The sequence below is a fragment of the Patagioenas fasciata genome, chromosome 6 (genome assembly GCF_037038585.1).
Source record: "Patagioenas fasciata isolate bPatFas1 chromosome 6, bPatFas1.hap1, whole genome shotgun sequence".
In the NCBI taxonomy this organism is placed as follows: domain Eukaryota; kingdom Metazoa; phylum Chordata; class Aves; order Columbiformes; family Columbidae; genus Patagioenas; species Patagioenas fasciata.
The window spans coordinates 17,525,212-17,543,191 of NC_092525.1; the positions used below are offsets into that span (position 1 = coordinate 17,525,212).

General features: G+C 45.8%; 1 protein-coding gene across 1 annotated transcript in view; it reads right to left on the bottom strand.

Annotated features, from left to right (window-relative positions):
- Window positions 1-14,101, bottom strand: part of SGIP1 (SH3GL interacting endocytic adaptor 1) — a 52,409-nt gene extending 38,308 nt beyond the window's left edge. The window contains exon 1 of the mRNA XM_065842438.2: window positions 13,834-14,101. Coding sequence (XP_065698510.2) covers window positions 13,834-13,843 — 10 coding nt within the window. The 5' untranslated portion in view covers window positions 13,844-14,101. The remainder of the gene's footprint in view (window positions 1-13,833) is intronic.
- Window positions 14,102-17,980: the final 3,879 nt, after the last annotated feature.

Sequence of the window (17,980 nt, forward strand, 5' to 3'; positions counted from 1 at the left end):
TTGGTCTGGAAGTCACCCAAATATGAAGCACTGCAGGTCAGATATAGCTGCATGGATGCAGCATAGAATCATGGAATAGTTTGGGTTGGAAGGGACTATAAAGCTCACCCAGTCCAATCTCTGCCATGAGCAGGGAAATCTTCACCCAGATCAGATTCCTCAGAGCCCCGTCCAGCCTGGTCATGGGCTCATCCTGCAACCTTGGGTGGACAGCTTTGGTTTTACTACACTGTGCCTTTCAGCTTTCCTGCAATTTCTTCAAGACTCAAGTGAGTTATTAATAACTGAGGAAGGTTTCCATTGATCTCACGGCCCCTAAAATAACTTCATCCTCCAAACTCAAAGTAGAACAGGGAGGGCTGAAAACCCAAGAAATGACTTGTTGGGTAGTCTTGTCTGAAGAAGCACCCAATTTGGTCAAGTTTTGTAGCAAAGCCTTCTGCTCTGTTATATAATAGGCCCACCATCTGCTTCAAATGGTAATGATTGAGGGGAAAAAGGAATATTTTGGAAAGGCAGAATAAAAATGAAAGCCTTCTTTGAAGATGGTTGTCAAGACCAGTGAGTGGAGCAGGTCCCCTGCCAAAGGCCACTGGCTGCCTGTCTCCTGATGGTGACACCAGAGAGGTCCATGATTCGGTGAGGGACAATGCAGTGATTTTCCAGGACAGCTCTAGTGGGTGGCTGGAGCTCAGAGGAGCTTGTGTCTCTCAGCATGGTCAACCCCAGCCCCAAGAACTGTTGGAAACACCCCATCTGATGGTACAGGGACAGATTGAGAGTTGTGCACAGAGGAATGTTGCACGCTCTGGTCCTCAAGCCTCATTTCCGTTGGTTTTAGGAGCTGAAGCACCATAAAAAGTCAGTCCTGGCAAGAGTCATCCTTATAGAAAGTAATAATAATAAGATCTTGTCACAGCATCATAGAATCATTTTGGTCAGATGTGACCCTTAAGATCAGCGAGTCCAACCATGACATAAATCTAGCACTAAACCATGCCCCTAAGAACCTCATCGATACATCTTTTAAATGTCCATGGAGGGAACAGTATATGGGAACACTACAGGTTCAGGGGAACCTCACAGGACAAGACAGAATTACTGCTGAAAGAGTAATCATGGTAAGTGAGAGACAGAGCAAAGAAGAGGCAGTGAGGCATCAGAAAGAAAGGCATGAAAGAAGACAATACCACGTCTCCATGTGAGGCATCAAGGGATGGTTCAGAGCAGGGCGGAGCTGAAATCACTGCTCATGTTGTGCTCTCTAAAGAGATCAAATCTCACCTCTCCCCATCAAGCAGCACTGGGCACCAGATTCAAACCACTCTCCAGCAGGAAGACCCAGAGAGCTGAATCTCCCTGTGACAATCCCATCAGAGGCATCCCAGGCCACCCTGAGTACCAGAGTGATAAAGACAGGTGCCATGTGGTACCTGGCTTTTGTCAGCACCAGGCGAGGAGGACTTAAATCCCTGAAGCTGTGGCCTTCCTAGTCCCCTACCCATCCATTCACACTGTGGATTTCCTTCCTCATAAGAACCCTAATACTATAATTCTCACAGGAGAAGCATCCATGCACTCAAGTACACAACAATAAGAGTTACAGAAGTCCCTACCTGTATTTCAGAAGCAACTGTGGGGCAGGCAGCACATTTCTGTTTTAATCTCAGCTTAAAACTGTGCCTTGTATCGGGCAAAGGTCAGGACAAAGCTTGAGTTTTGATGCTGGTTTTATAGCACCACAGAGGAAGAGCAGGCATAGAATAATTTTGATGGGAAGAGACCCTCAAGTCCAACCATTAACCTAATACTGGTACTAAACCATGTCCTTAAGAACCTCAGGGATGAACTCTGCCTTCCCACTGGCAACTACTGGACTCCTCACCACTATTTTAAGGCTTAACAGCTGATTTCATTCTGCATAGTTCATTCTGTGAGGCTGAGGTAAAGCTGGGCTGTTCCCAGTCTCCAAGCAGAAAATGTCAGATATTACTTTCAGCAGTGGTTTAGTTTATGGTCTTTGAAGGGACATGGTGACACCAGTAAGAGCCACCACCACACCAAGCCATCACATGTGCGAGTTGGAGAAAACACCAGCAAAGGCAGCACCAAACACCACATGTCCCGCTCAAGAATCAGTGTAACATCCTTCTTCTGGAGGGGACATTAGACTAAAATGTTTGCAAATGGACGTATTTGACATCTCCGCTGCCTGCAGCAAGTTTTCCCCAACAAACCTCATGCACAACAGCCCAGAGTGATCCATGTGCTGTATACCTCAGGAACACCAACAATGCCCGAAAACACATCAACAGCCACAAAACCAGCCTTGCCACAGAGGACAAACACGGATGAAGCCACCGGCCCCTCCGAGGTACAACAGCTTCAGGTGCTGCAGTAAGGCCTCAAGCCAAATGTCTTTAAATGCTCTTACTTAAAGAGCAGCCACAAGACCAGGCTGAAATAACAATCATGTGGCATGGATCTCATTTCAAACCCTAATGGCTCTCTGAATCAGAGGGGCATTATTCACCTTTTATTTACTATTATCCTTTTTTTTTTTCCTAGTATACTTAAGAATTCTGAGAAACATGAATTAGTATTTAACACTATGGAGCTTTCTGTGCTTTACTCTTAAAAAAAACACTATCAACATCTTATTTTCTATATTGAAGACTTAACACCTCTAGAAGAAAAATAACCCTGTTCTAACAAACCTGGGGCTCGAGCAGCTGCTGCTTCTGGACCCCCAGATATTAAGGGGTGTCCCTGGAAGAAGAGCTGCTTGCTCATGAGGATGGGTCTCATAAAAACAGCACACCTCTCGAACAGGAGACAGCAGTGAGAACATCTTTGTCTTAAATGCTCTTTTGTGATGGAAAAAAATATAATTGCAATTAGTTCTAGTTAAGTCTGTGCCTGAAGATAAATGTTATCTATTGCCATGCCAGAGACTCAAGACCAAAGTACCCAGGAAGCAGGGGATGAAAGGAAGAAGGAGGAGAAATAAGGGGGAATACGAACTAATCACCATTAGGTTGGCGTTTTTTTCTTTGTTTTAGTTGTGTGGAATATTTTTGCACATGGCTTGGAGCTGGATTTGAGTAACTTGTTTTCCCCACCGCACACAAACCTGTGCGCTCTTACTGAATTACTTCTCTGCGTCCAAAGGGGTGGAAGCCTGACGACATGTCACAGCCAAAGGACTCTGGATTTGCTGTTGGCTTGCTTTACTAAAGAAATAATGATCCTGCCTTCACTCAGCAAAAGAAAAATGAAGGCACAACAAAACTACTGAATTACCCAAGTCATATCCAGAGGAAGAAGTCAAATGATACGTTAAATTTTAAGTAGAGAGGGTGTAACCACAGCGAGCCCCAACTAAATCTGAACAGCAGCACCCCAAACACTCTTTGCAGATCAGCCCAGAAGAAATTTCTCCTGGTTTAACACAGCAACAGCCTGCTCTGATGATATATGATGCATGAAATGGGACATGTTTAGTACATTACAAAAACCAGGGATTCTCAACTGCCACAGCCTCAGTAGCAGAACAGTCAGCTCTCAGTAACTGCATTGCTTCAGTCCGTGTTATTTTTGGTTTTGCCCACCTTATAAGTAATTAAATCAGGATACATCTTCATAACACTTCCAATGTCTTACCTTAACCAACCTTTGCATTAAAACTCATTATCAGCCTTCCATCAGGGTTAACGTGGCGGGGAGCTGAGCCCTCGCATCCTGCCTCGGTACAGTCATTAATATTTTAACCGCCTTCATTTACAAGTCTAATTGCAGACCTGACTCTAGAGAAGAGAGGACGGACCATCAGCAAACAGCAGCCAGGCTACCTGGTGTCTTTCCTAGTTCAAAATGGTGCATCCCAGCTATGGCAGTAGACCCAGCTTTAGTAAAGGTTCACTTTTTAACCAGCAGTGTTTGTATTTCCCAGTCTCACATCAGTCCCCAGCCAAGGCAAAGGGCTTTGCCAGGCTCCTGGCACAGAAAATAGCTTTGCATTTTCTCTGCTGTGGTCTCCCTCTAAATACCCTTAACAAGGGGGCAGATATTTCTGGAATTAACCTCCCATCCTCTGTGCAAAGTGACATAAACTCATGTCAGGTCTTTTAAACAAAATGTCTGTCTTCTCGGTCAATAACAACCTTCTTATTCCCTTGAGGAAATAATTCTAAACTCCCTCTTTATTTCAAGTTGACTTTTGTTCATTTTTTTGCCTTCAAATCTCAAGGTTTCCTTTGTCTAGCAGGAAAAAAGTCACACTCTCCAGCTCCCTGTCCCCAGCAAGTGCTGTTGATCACTGCTATGGATCTGCTCCAGCATTTGCTCCACCAGCCAAGATGCCCCATCCTTCACAGTACAAGGACATCCTCCATGACCACAACTCCCAGAATGGACACAATGAAGACAACTCTTACCCATTTAACAAAAAAAAAAAAAAAAATATTTATTACAGCTCGTCTCATCTTATACGCCCCCACCCCCCAAAACAAACCAACAAACCGGAACTTCTTTCCAAAGAGACTCATACAATCATTTAGGTTGGAAAACACCTTTAAGATCATTGAGTCTGACCACAAACCTGACACTGTCAAGTGCACTGCTAAACCATGTCCCTAAGTGCTGCATCTACACATCCTGAGGCCAGATGAGAGTACTTTGCTTCAAATCAACCATCACCACCGCACATTGACACTCAGACAAAGAAGGAAGGTGTCGTGGGAGCAGCTCAGGGAGTAAGGGCATCTCCTGGGCTTTAACAGCAGCACATACAGTGGGTTTTGTCCCAAGTCACACTGATTGAAACCACCACCCTTGGCTCAGGGAAGGGACCACCACTAGCCCCTTGGAGATGGGGCCAAGGGACAGTTGGGCTTCCCAGCAGGAACACAAACCCCCAGGGTGATGGACATCTGACCTGTGAACAAACCTTGGTTTCAAATGGGAAGGGTTACCTAGAATTGAAGATTCTTTTAACGATGATAATTTTGATTGATATTTGGCTGGTTGGGAGGTTTAGAAACCGGCAGCTCACCAGGGCAAGGACCAGACTTAGTGATCTCCCCACACAAGAAAAGTCTGTGTTTTAACCAGTCAAGAAATGTACTTTCCTGAAAATTTGCTGGAAAACCCCTTCAAAAAGGCTGGGGGAATCACCCATGGGAGCTTACTTGCTTTGGTACCTCAAAATACATAAAAAGTCATTTTTAAAACAAACAATTGTTGCCCCTTCAGAAGACATACAGTGCTGCCTGCACACCCAGCTCCGTATGATCTCACTATACTTATATATATTTCTATCACTATATATATATATATATATATATATATATATTTTTAATCCCCGTAAACCAATAGTTTCCAGTGCAAACTGCCCCTAAACCACTATATTTAGCTTTGCCATGGTGGGGGGAAAACAAAGGCATATTTGATAACAAGCTACCCAGGAATTAAAGGTCTTGGCCCTATTTGGCTTCCAAGGTACCGAAAAAAAAAATATACCTAGTTAGCAAAGTCCCACAGACATGTATTACAATCTTACACACGCTTACAACAGTTTCTCCCTCTCAGAAAAACGAACAAATGAGGAAAAAGGGATGGTGGCCTCACTGCCACTTCCGTCACTTTCTGCCAGAGTAGAACATTGCTGGTGTCTTGCCTGTGGCTTTCAGGAAAGGAGAGACTTGAAAAGTGAGCAACAACAGTTGTGGGTTTGTTTCTTTAGTTTTTTAAAAAATAAATGCTGACAAGTTTGCTCCTTAGCAGAAATTTCAATTGGAAGGTACTGAAGGACTAACAGTATTTGAAAGCCTGAAAACAAGATCACAAATAAGTCTGAATAAAATAAAACATTGCAAGTGACTGCTCTGGTATCATTTTCTCCTACAGTAGGAGTGGTTGCTCCTGGCTCAGGGTCCCAGGCTCCTGAGCATTGTGAATAATGCAATTTTGGGATGTGGTTCACACCACCTTTCACTGGGGACATTCAGCAACAATGATCTTGGTCACCATCATCAAGGAGAACAAGAGTTTTCAGAAATACAGTCACATTTTCAACCATGAGAGTAATTAAACCTCTGAAGAGGTCACACTGAACTCTGGCTAAGGACTTTTTAAATTAATATTCAACACCTTTCCAAAAATACACATCTTATTCTAGCTACTAGGTGTGAAGAAGATAGCAGAGAAAGTGCCTTGGCCAAGTGGCCACCTCTGGGTTTGTGGTTGCTGACAGATGCGTCCTGCCTGACCTGGAGCACCAAGCACTCATCCCCATGTACCCAGAGTGGTTTGGGCTCCCAGAACCCTCATGTCTTTCCTCCTCTCTTTGCTCCACACCTTCTTCCCTTTGCAAACCACACAAATATTCATCACTGTGGTCCAAGTCAGGACTTCGAAGGGCTGGGAAACGGCACAACCCTCAAGCCAAAATCCCTGCTCGGTACGGCGAAGGAGCACACACCAGCTTTTTAAATACACCCAGAGACAAAACCTGTGTCTGGGCATCAGACCGATCCTTCACTTTGCAGGCACAGTCCAGTTCAAATAAGTTATGCATCTACAGCACAAGGATGAGACCTGAGCCTTTAACTGCAGCCCCAGTGTACAGCAATATACCCTAAGATGTGAAAATACATTTATAACCCATATATTTTCTATATTCCATATAAAATATGGAATATATATTTTAAAGTCTGTACTCCATATAAATATAGGTCTGACGTTCCCCTATGACAAGGCCCAGTGCAAAAATATCAGCATCACTGCAAAGCAAGGCTCGGGGACCAGGCCAGCAGCTCCAGGCATCCCAAAAGCAAAGGGCAGCATCAGCAGGATGCATCTCAACACACAGGATGTCAGTTCATTTTTCTTCTGCAATGAAGCTGAGCATTTCAGGACAATTTAGCATCAGAAGGATACAAATTGTTGCTCATGGGTTATTCACCAACCCCAGTAAAACAGCTGCAGGAATTGCTCACTGTCTGTTCTCCTCAAATATTAGATTTTTTAATATCAGTTTTCAGAGACCCCGGGTGTGCAGCAACTGAGGGACACGGGACACAAACGTCCCCACCAATATTGTCAGTAAATTAAATCTGGATACAGTTGTGGCTTTCATCCACAGCTGGCACACGCACAAAAAACCCAGATGCATTTCTAAAGGTTGCTGTGCTATTTAAGAAGCTGTCCGGGACAGGCTCTTCCTCCCAAACAGCACAAGAATTTCTATTTTTAGGGGATTTTAGGGTTTTGGTGTAACAGGAAAGGCAGACAATGATGCTCCCAGCCCTGTTTGAGAGGCATCTCCTTAAAACCCCATTGACTCCACACACACTGCAGACTCCCAGCAATTATTTTGACAATTTTCTATGAAAAACACACCAACTTTGCTTTCTGCATAAATAGTAGGACTGCAAAGACTTATTGAAACCCACCAAAATCCTTGCCTAGGCCTGACACTAAGAAACATCCTTCCATGACTGGGCCACTGAGGCCACCTTGCTGCAGCCAACACCTCCATGACCCCAAAGGACCCATTCCCAGGTGGAGAAGAGGACACCCAGACTGGCAAGGTGGGTTTGTCACCTGCATGGCACAGGAGCCACTTCCTTGGGGACACCAAAAAGCATCACTTGCTCTCAATTTGGTAATCCAAAAAAAATTTCAATATTCACATTTGCATATGAAGAAGATTTATGCCCAAAATGAAGCACGACAAGACACTTTATCCAGTTCCTCTACCCATCCTGTTCCTCCCACAGCCTGCTGTTGAATTAATACCTCAATTTTAAAGACACAGTTAATCATGGCAATAGTACAACTATAATAAAAATAAAAGCTGGAGACCCAGCCCATGGAAAGGTTTCATTTCCAGGGATCATTTAACAAAACCAATAGAGCTTCTTCCACCCATCGGTCTCCCTGCAGATGAACCACACAGTGTGACAGAGCTTGAGGTCCCCAGGTGAAAGGAACCAGGTAACATGAACCATAAACGACCTTATTATTAATAACTTACACAGGCTTCTTTTGCATCTTCCACAGTAACACCAAAACCATGCCAAACCCTTGCAAAACTCAAAAAAAAGATATTTAAAATTAAGTCCTTTGATGTTTTGAAGGGACCTAAAAGTGCCCCAGATGTGCTCATTATCAATGCCACCAGCTCCAAACAAACCCCACCAGCGCCAAGGTCCCTGTAAGACTGTTTCCAGCAACACCACAGTTTTTAAATTTGTTGACAACAAAATACACAAGGAAAGTTATTTTTCATCAATTATATGCCAGTAATAACAAATCAATAAAACAGCCCCCAGAAGCTGGGTCTGCACCCATCCACTGACCACCCCAAGCCTGGGCCCAGGGAGTGGGTGCAGATCTTTAGGGATGATTTTGATATAGTTTATATACATACATATTTTAAGGGAAGCACAGATCAAATGCCCACTGACATACACACATGCATTTATAAGCCTGACACCCACATATTACTAACTGACTCTAAAAACAAGGTCCATCTTTAATTATTTCTATAGATCCAACTTTAGAAAAGCAATTTATTTGTGGGGTTGCATGAGGTCCTCCAGCTGGGTGATGAGGACATCCCCGCTCCTCCCGTCCTCCTCAGATCAACCATCCCAAACCTCCCTGCGAGATTATTTCCACACATCCTACACATTATGACATTTATCTCAAGTTGATGTTTTAAATTCCCTGTACTAAGCAGGTGGAGAATTTAAGAGATTTTTTTTCCCCTCAATAATTCTCCTTAAAAAAAAATCAAAACAAAACTAATTTAAATGTAAAGAAGGATGCATCAAAGTCAGGAATGCTTTTCTGAGGCTGGGATGGGTCAGGAATGGCTCCCAGATAATACAGACTGCAAAGTAGGATTTTCTCGTCCAGGTACCTTACTGCCTTCAAACAATATTATCATAGACAACACTAATCCAGTGTAAATAGGGACATGGTGGGGACTTCCCCTTCCCACTGCTGTGCAGGGAGGAGATTGGGGTGGAGGACAGGGTAGGAGCTCCATGGCTGATCCCAAAGAAAAGCCCCAAAATCACTGGCAGCTTCCTGGTGAGCATCTGTAAAATTATAAACACGCCTGAAACTAAAGTGAAAATCAAAATAAATCATTCTATGAGGATGTAAGTGGAAAAACTAAACCAAACCAAACTAACAGTAGCTGTAAGCACTGCAAGTCTTACTCCTCTTCCATTCACACAGATAAAGCAAAAAAACCTCCAAAAGCCCCTAGAAGCATCAGCCTGCAACTGAATTTCTATTAAAAACAGACAGCCGCGGCTGTTCAATAGCTGGTGGTGCAAACAGGGCTGCGCTTTGTCCTGCTCGCTGACAAACAAACTGCACACTCAGGTGTTTGCCTTTTTCTACTGAACCTGCAGAAACTCAAATATACGGTCGTAAAGTTTAAAAAAACCCCAAATAATAGGTGGGTATATTGGGCCACCACAGAAAATGTGAATTCTGCCACGTGCAAGCTTTGCCGGCATCGCATCCCCATCGACTTCCCAAGGGCAGAAGGATCTTTAGTGAAAGTCTAATACATCAAATTTTGGGCATGAAAATAGCTTAAGGTGGCTGTTTTGGGGAGCAGCTCTGCCTTTCCCTCCTTCCCCAGTTTTCCCTCTCAGCAGTAGGTCGTGATCCCTAGCACGAGTGATGAATAAATCACATTTTATACCACCTGCAGCTTCGCAGCATCAATACCTGCATTGAGGGAAGGGTATTTCTACACACAACCATGTTTTCCACTTAAGACACTGTGATGGAGGTTCAAAAAGAACAGACACCTGATTTAACCTGTATTTTTTTTCCTAAAGCGTCTTTAAAATTCGGATAAGACAAATGAATCACGCTGAAAGTTTCTGCATTGGTAGAGAAACCCAAGTTGTTTAGTTTGGGCACTGGTTTGAGATGGCCAAGGGTACAATTTAAACTAGGGCCCCCCTCCAAGGAGGCATTTTGTTGTTTTGCAGCACATGAAATTATTGAATTTTGCCATATTTTGTATCCTTTCTACCAAAAATAAACCACAACCCTGTCTGGATTTTGCTTCAGCTGCTGGAGATGCTCCTGCAAGTCCTGAGCCTCTCCATGGTCACTGCTCAAACAACATAGTAGAAAATAGGGGTCCTAATTTGATGTTATAGTCCTCATGTATCTTCTGGGACGGTTTTGCTATCCATGCCTGAATTTATGTTAATAGCCAACAATGGGGTTGGGGCATTCTCAAAGGAAAAAACAAATGTTTCTACCAGTTCATGTCCTTGCCAAGTCACACAGCCCACCCCCCCCAAAAAAAGCACATTTAAATACACCATTTACTGAAACAAGACTATCTAAAAAATAATAAAGCCAATCTTCTTGCCTAATCAAGAAAAAGGCTTTTTTACTGTGCCATTAGATGCCTCTGGTCCCAGTACTACCAGTTCAGCGTGATGAAAACATCAGGCCGGGAGACATCCATTGCTCAAAGATGATGCAATAAAGTTTTTGCCATTTTGGATGTGGCCAGTCATCCATGGAAGTTCCCAGAGTGACCAAACTCCCCCAAAACATGTGCAAAAAGAGCCTGGAGAAGAGAGGTTCACAGAAATGTCCACTCCTAGAAAGTTCTCCCCAGCATCTGTCTGGTTTGGGCTCTGGAGAAACACAGGTCCTGTCTCCCACAGAAGAAGAAGAAATTGCCTTCTCCAGCGTGACCACAGCTGCTCCCATCAACCACGTGGTTGTCTAATCTTTCCAAACATCACAGAGCTTGTAGCTTGAGTGACATGTCGCAGGAGCAATTTCAAAACTTGATTAAGCAGCATAAAATACCATCAGTACATTGGAGATGCAACAGATGGGTTAACAAAAAAAAGGAGATAAACTGGTTCTTGCACAGGGATGTTTACTTGAACAACATGCCCAGTGCTCTTTTGAGTGCTGGTAAGTTATTGAACAACCAAAGGGCAGATCTAAATACCTCTCACATCTACACTGACACATGCAGAGACCTTTCCAGCCCGTGGTGGGACCTTCCCAGCAGTGTTTTGGGTCCCAGATCTTGTGCTGACACACAATACAGATTTGCTGCCGGTTATTTTTGTGAATTCAAAGCTGGGGAGGGGGTTAGCAACACCCAACACCTACTTTCCACCTGAGTGAGGCCAAGTACAGCAAAACCACCTCCAACACACTGAGCCAACAGCAATGCACCTCACCATGCTACAGAGTTGGGAGACAGTCTACTTCTGGTGGTCAACCATCTGCTTCTGGTGGTTGAAACACAGAATCATGGAATTGTTTTGGTTAGAAAAGACCTTTAATATTACCAACCATTAACCCAACACTGCCAAGTCCACCTCTACCCCATGTCCCTGAGAACCTCATCTACCATCTGTTCAACCCCTCCAGGGATGGTGACTCCACCACTGCCCTGGGCAGCCTGTTCCAATGCCCAACAGCCTTTTCCACCTGGCACATGTCTAGGCCTCCTCCCAGCAAGTACTGGTTTCTTGAGACAGTGTCCACACTTGTGTTTTTCAGATATCATTGTGATTTTTAAGCATATAGCAAAAAACATGTACTTTTTCTCCCCATCTACTAGGACAGTGAGAAAATATTCTCCATATGCAGAACAAATTAGTACAAATTGTACATCCTGCATCATTCCAAAGGACATAAATTCTCTTCTTTCCGAAGAAGAGGATCCAAAAAACCATCAGATGAGTTGGGTCCATCCCATCAGCTGCGGGTAATGGCGGGTGGCCCTGTGTTCCACACACCGAGAGTGCTGGGTGGACAGAGTCCAGATCCTCCCCAGCTTCCAGCAGGGCCTAACACTCTGGTGAGACATACTGCAAGCCATTTAAATAATTATAATCATAATAGGAATCACTTTGATATGTTTACAACAGGGAACTACAGGTATGTTGTGCAGGTTTAAAAGTTTCAGAGCAAATTAAGCTAAGCATATTTGAAAGCATCCTTAAATTGAAATAAAACGTCCCTGCAAGGTGTCAATGTTTTAGCAGGATATTGGTGACAAAAGTTTCACTCTTCCACAAATAGAACCAGTTTCCAACTGTTTAAAAATTCATCAAAAGCAGTAATTATTTCTTCTAATGCTATTTTCTCCCTCCCAGGTTCCTGTATGCATTAGTTAGTTGGGGAGCAACATGTTAAGCAGTTTAACAAGTCACAGAAAATGGGGAATATTTTTATGGCTGGTATTTTTTTCTCCCCTCAATGCAAGACCGGTTCACAAAAGACAATTCTCCGTCTGCCAGAGCCCAACAACCAGTCACAAAACTAGTCAAATAACCCAAAGCAAGAATTACAGCAGGCCAGCTTCAGTTTATTTGCATTAATTCCTCCACAAATGCAGGCGCTTTTGAGAGAAATCGCGTTGTTAATGACATCTTGCCGAAAATTACCCGTTCTTGTGTGCCTGGTTCCCCATGTGTCATGTATGTGAACATGGGGGGATGACTTTGATGTCATAGTCTAAAATTAAAACCTCAGTATTAAAGACATTGAAGGCATTTCCTCATATCAAAGGACAATAATAATAATTCCCTTAACTAGCAGCAATTCCTGTGTGTTCACACATGGCCATTACAACACCTGAATTGCCAAGGTTAGGTAAATATTCTAAGGCAATACAAGACATCTTGGTTAAACACAGCCTGACGCCTTTCTGGGTTAATTTGGACAGGGTAACCGACCGTGATGTCCAGGGACACACCAATTTCTGCCTGTCATCTCGGGGAGGCCGGGCAGCTGCCTGGTTAACGTGCCGGCAGCGCTGGATGCGGCTCCTTCCGCCTCAGCCAATGGGCCATTTAAAAAAAAAACCACACACACACACACACAAAAAACAAAACAAAAAAACCCAAACAAACAAACAAACCACACCAGAATATTTTGATCTTGTTGGCCCTGAAGCCCCTATTCTGCCTAAAAAAAAAACCAAAAAAACCAAATAAACAAACAAAAAAATAATGTAAAAGTCTTCATTTCCCTGCATCTGACTCCAGAAAGCATTATATGTATAGAAAAATAAATAGCTTTACATATGGCTGAGACAAATGACAGAGGTTACAATGTCTTTAAGAAATGCCCAGGGGCTTTTCCCACACCCGAGCAGACGCACAGTCGCACAACGCTGCCCCAAGTAGCTTGTGCCTGGAGCCCATATTTTCTTCTCGTTTCCCTTTTTATTCTGGGAAGCCTCAATTTGACATCCCCTTCCTCATCCTCAGAACCTGCATCTTCCAACCAGCAATACGACATGGCAAAAATTACCTTAAATTCAAATATCACCGTTTCCCACTGAAAAGATGCTCATCCGTACAGAATCCCATCTGTCATCAGGCTGTGCCTACAGATAACACTTAAACGCATCCTCTGGGCATCACGTCAGGCTGAGAAAGTGAGTTTCCCAGCAGAGGAGAAAATAATGCTTAAAAGATTTTAATGCTGAGCAGCCCATCCCAGCCTGGGGTCCCTCTCCCTGCCCGCTTCACCAGGCGTTTGCACCCCCCCAAACTGCCCACACAGGGCTTGAATTGCAAATAATCTGAGGGGTTGGATATTATATCACCATCCACCAGCTCGCCAGCAGCGGGGAGGGTGCTTTGGTTTGATGGGGATTAGGGGGAGGGGAGGATTTTATTTTTATTATTATTCTTTTTTAAAAGGATTCACACACAGCAGGTTTAGTGCATCCTCCTTCCTCCACCATCGCTTCTTAAAAACTCCAGCGATCCTGAAAGACACGCTTAGCCCGTCACCTACCTTCCATCATGGTGGCAGAATTGCATTCCTTAATTTCCAAGGAGCCTGAAAAAATCCAGGAGAATACGATCCCAGTAACCAGCCGCTTCACACAAGACCTTCAAACGCCTCCGATCCCCGGGTTGCTCAGCTGCCAGGATAAAAAGGAGATAAAAAAATAAGCGCTGTGGCTACGGGCAGGCCATGGATGCTGCTGTGCCTGTATCACCTCCCGATCACCGGAGGATGCTGAGAGAAAGGGAGGACAAGCAGCTCGGCGCAGCCGCTCCCTCCCACCCTGCGCCTCGTCACACGCGTGCTCGCTCCCGACACAACCCCCCCCGGGGAACACACCAACCTATTTCCCATCTTCTTTTTTTTATTGTCATCCCCCCCAACACTTTCACCAAAAGCATAACCCCACTCCGTACCCCGTGACGCACTTCCCCTCCCTCTAATCCTATCGCAGCGCCAGATTAATTATCGGGAGCTGTCAGATTAAGAGCGTGCGGGGAGAACGGCTGGGGAAGGGGTTAAAAAAAATAAATAATAATAAAAAATCCAGCCTGGAAAAGACAGCAGAGCTCGCTGTGGTGTGAGCTTTGGTGAGCTGGGGTGCAGATCGCGGGGTGCAGGGCGCCCCCTCGCCTCTCCGCAGCCACTCGCGGGTGAAACCCATCGGGCTGACGTCACATCACCAGCAATTAGCCCTGAAAGGATGATGCGGGGAACAAAATAAATAAATAATAAATAATCTTTCTCCCTGACTGCCTTTGCAAGAGCGCCGGGGAATTTAATTCCATGTGAAGAGCAGCTGAAGCATCACCGGAGAGTGGAACAAAAGAGGCTGCGGAGGGAGAGGGGGCTGCAGGAGCTGAGCCCCAGCCCCTGCCTGGAACACCCCCTGCCCGGGGGACACCCCTACCCCAGGGGTACCCCCTGCCACCCCCATCTCCTGTCACCGCAACCAGCAGCAGTGATGGGCACTGGTGTCACCGCTGCCACCCATGGATGTTGCCAGCCTGTCCCAGAAACTGCTACGTCCCCCGCAAGGGTGCACAACCCTTGCCAGCTGCAAAACCATTTCTCAGAGCTGCTGTAAGGACAGGGGGAGCTCGGCTGGAGGTGACAAGCCATGTCAGCATAAGAGTGACATAGGACACCGCCAGGATCACCCCAGTAAATATACAAGATATTCAACTGCCTCTGCAAAACTTGCTTTAACCAGCTTCAAATGCTTGGTTATGCTATGTTACATATTTTTATATATATATATATTTTTAAATTTTATTTTCTGGCCAGAAAGATGCTTTAAAACCCCTTACACTTGCACTGAAATAACCCCTGTTGTGCTCAGCCAAACCAGCCCCCACCGCTGCAAGGGACGTGGGGACAGCCCCATCCTGGGGACACACGTGGGTCTGTCCCCAAGGCCACCGCCAGAGCTCCGCAAAGACAGGGATTACAGCCATTAGCACCAACCTGCATCACAGAGGAGCTGTCTCCCCCAGCTCTGCTCTCCACTGGGCACCCCAGCAGCGTTTTGAGCAGAACGAGCCCATTTTGGCACTCACAAATCTGGCTCTTCAGCCTGACCTTGTATCTGTGACAGGAACTCAACTGCTACTGCTCAGCCTGCGTCACCGTCTTCAGGACCCATCCCAAGCAGCCACATGCATCTCTGCTGACAAGCAGAGAGAGCAATACCTGCATCATTTTTCCCCATTAAAAAAAAAAAAAAAAAAAATATATATACACACACTTTAAAAAATTTCATTTTTCTCATTTAAAAAAAATCCCAATTTTCCCATTAAACAACAACTACAAAAAGATCTCATTTTTCCTGTTAAAAAAAGAATCCAAAAGCCAGGCATCTCCAATAGTTTGGTTACACCAGTGGGGACACGAGCTTTCCCACCACACCATCAGCTGCAGCACCAAGTGTCCCCGAAGCGTCCCCAGCCACAGCCCTCACTCATCCCAGCCGATGAGAAACCCCCAGCACACCCATGCACAGGAATGGGATTATTTAACAGATGGTTTGTTTAATCCCCTCAAGGATCTCCTGTGACCTGCACTTTCAGCAGCGGGTGGTGGAGAATGTGCCTGGCACCTCCGGGAAATCTGTGTGTAATCCCAGGGCAAGCGCAAGTTGCTGAGCATCACTCCGCTGCACCCTAAAATACCCCCAGGAACCAGGCTGGCACCCCCGGCAGGACACCCAGGTGAAGGGTGTGCACCTGCTGCATCCAAATCCCTCCTGGCCACACCAAAATAACACTTTTATTCTGGAATTCATAGATTCAATCGCACAGCAGGGCAGGATGCTGGAGCCATCCCACTTCCCAGCGGCTCCGCACCCAGATGCACGGTGCTCATCATGCTCCTGGCAGGGCTCACATTCCTTAAAAAAAGAGTGAGAAGAGCTGGACCTTCCACTCCAAACCCCCCTTGCAAGCTGGGCAATGGCTAAGCAAGGTCTTTTCAACGAATTCCTTCATTTTCGTGCCAAGTCCTGGCAGCCTCCACATCGCACCGGCAGACACGGCATTAGCACAGGTGGGGTTCTCATGGGTTGCTGTAACCACAGCGCAGCTCCAGCTTCGGTCGGCTCTGCGGGATGTCTTGACCTTATGAAATAATTCCTGCCGCGTGGCAAGATCGAAACTCATCTTCCCGAGGGCAAAATTAACCTGGCACTAATGACACCACAAACCGGCTCTTCCCAAAGCCGGGAGGTGCAGGGAGAGCCAGGTCGGGGCTGTAGCACAGCCGGGGAGGGCAACTTGCCAGCAAAACCCACTCATTTGAAGGGAAAAAATCTGTATTCGTGGATTTCTAGACAATTTCCAAACACACCACCTGACACACAGACATTTCTCAGCAAAAGCACTGGAAATCTCAGGCAGCTCCTGAAGGATACGTGTTAGGAGGCTGCAAGTAAACACGGACAGACGAAGTCAACGGCTTAAAGAAAAAAATAAGGCAGAAAATGAGTCACCAGAGCGCATTACTCATCTCGGAGGAGAGTCATGCTTCAGGTACATGTGACAGGCGCCACGGAGGAGCCCGGCTTGTCCCCCGGCCAGGGACATGGTGGCCCCAGGGCAGGCAAGGAGCATGGGGCAGACGGACAGACAGACGGATGGGGATTTGCTAAATAAAGCTCCAATCCGCCAACCTCTTCCCCTTGCAGGATCTGGCCCCGGCAAATCCCCCAGCATTAACGGGCAGACGGTGGATTGTTTACATCCCCACGGACGTGGCTTCACAACCCTTTCGCTAAACCATAATTAAACCTCGACTAGAAATAAGCTCATCCCTTTATCTGGTCCTAGTGGAAATGCAGCGGACAGGGCCAGACCCCCCCCCCAGCAGCCTCAGTACTGACAGCTCCCATTGCCACACAGTACTCGGGATTTCTCCTCCATCACCTGCAAAATGGACTTTCCAACAAAGTTCCACCATTTGCCTGTTTGTCTATAAGATTAATTTCTTCTGTGCAGGTTGGCGTGTGTTTGCTGGAAGTTATAAATCCAGGGATGCAGGAATCTCACTGTGAAGGTGGATATTTGTGCTTTTCCACAAAACAGCTAAAACCAAACACAACCCCTTGTATAGCTGCCATTCAGACTCCACTGAAGTGACATTTTCACAAGATTCCTTGTTTAAAAGATTTCTCCATCTCAGGGAAGGAGGCTGAGAGACACAAGAGCATCTTGCCCAGGAGGGATGGAGGTGGATCAGCCCATCACTTGGGTCCCCAGCACCAAATGGGCTACACAACCTTCTTGGAGATGCCTCTGCCTCTGAAGCTGAGCTGAAAAATGCTCAAGATGCCACCGGGCTGGACCACCCTGCATCGCACTTTGCATGGCTGGAGCGTTGCACATGCACCCACAGTTCCCAGCGGGAGCGGGGCTGGACCAGCTCGAGGAGCCCCCAGCTCATCCCTTCCCATCCCAGGGAGCCCATTGCCACCAGCTGCCCGCATCCCTGGGCACAGGACCCCTGCCAGGGTGCAGCTGCTCCTTGCTCCACAATAAGGCCTATTACCTTCTGCTCTCTTAGTATTTTTTGCTCTATCCAGCCAAAGTTTTCCCATGCACAAAGCACTACCAGGCCCTTTCCATCCCAGCACGCTGCTCCAAGGGGGTACACCAGAGTG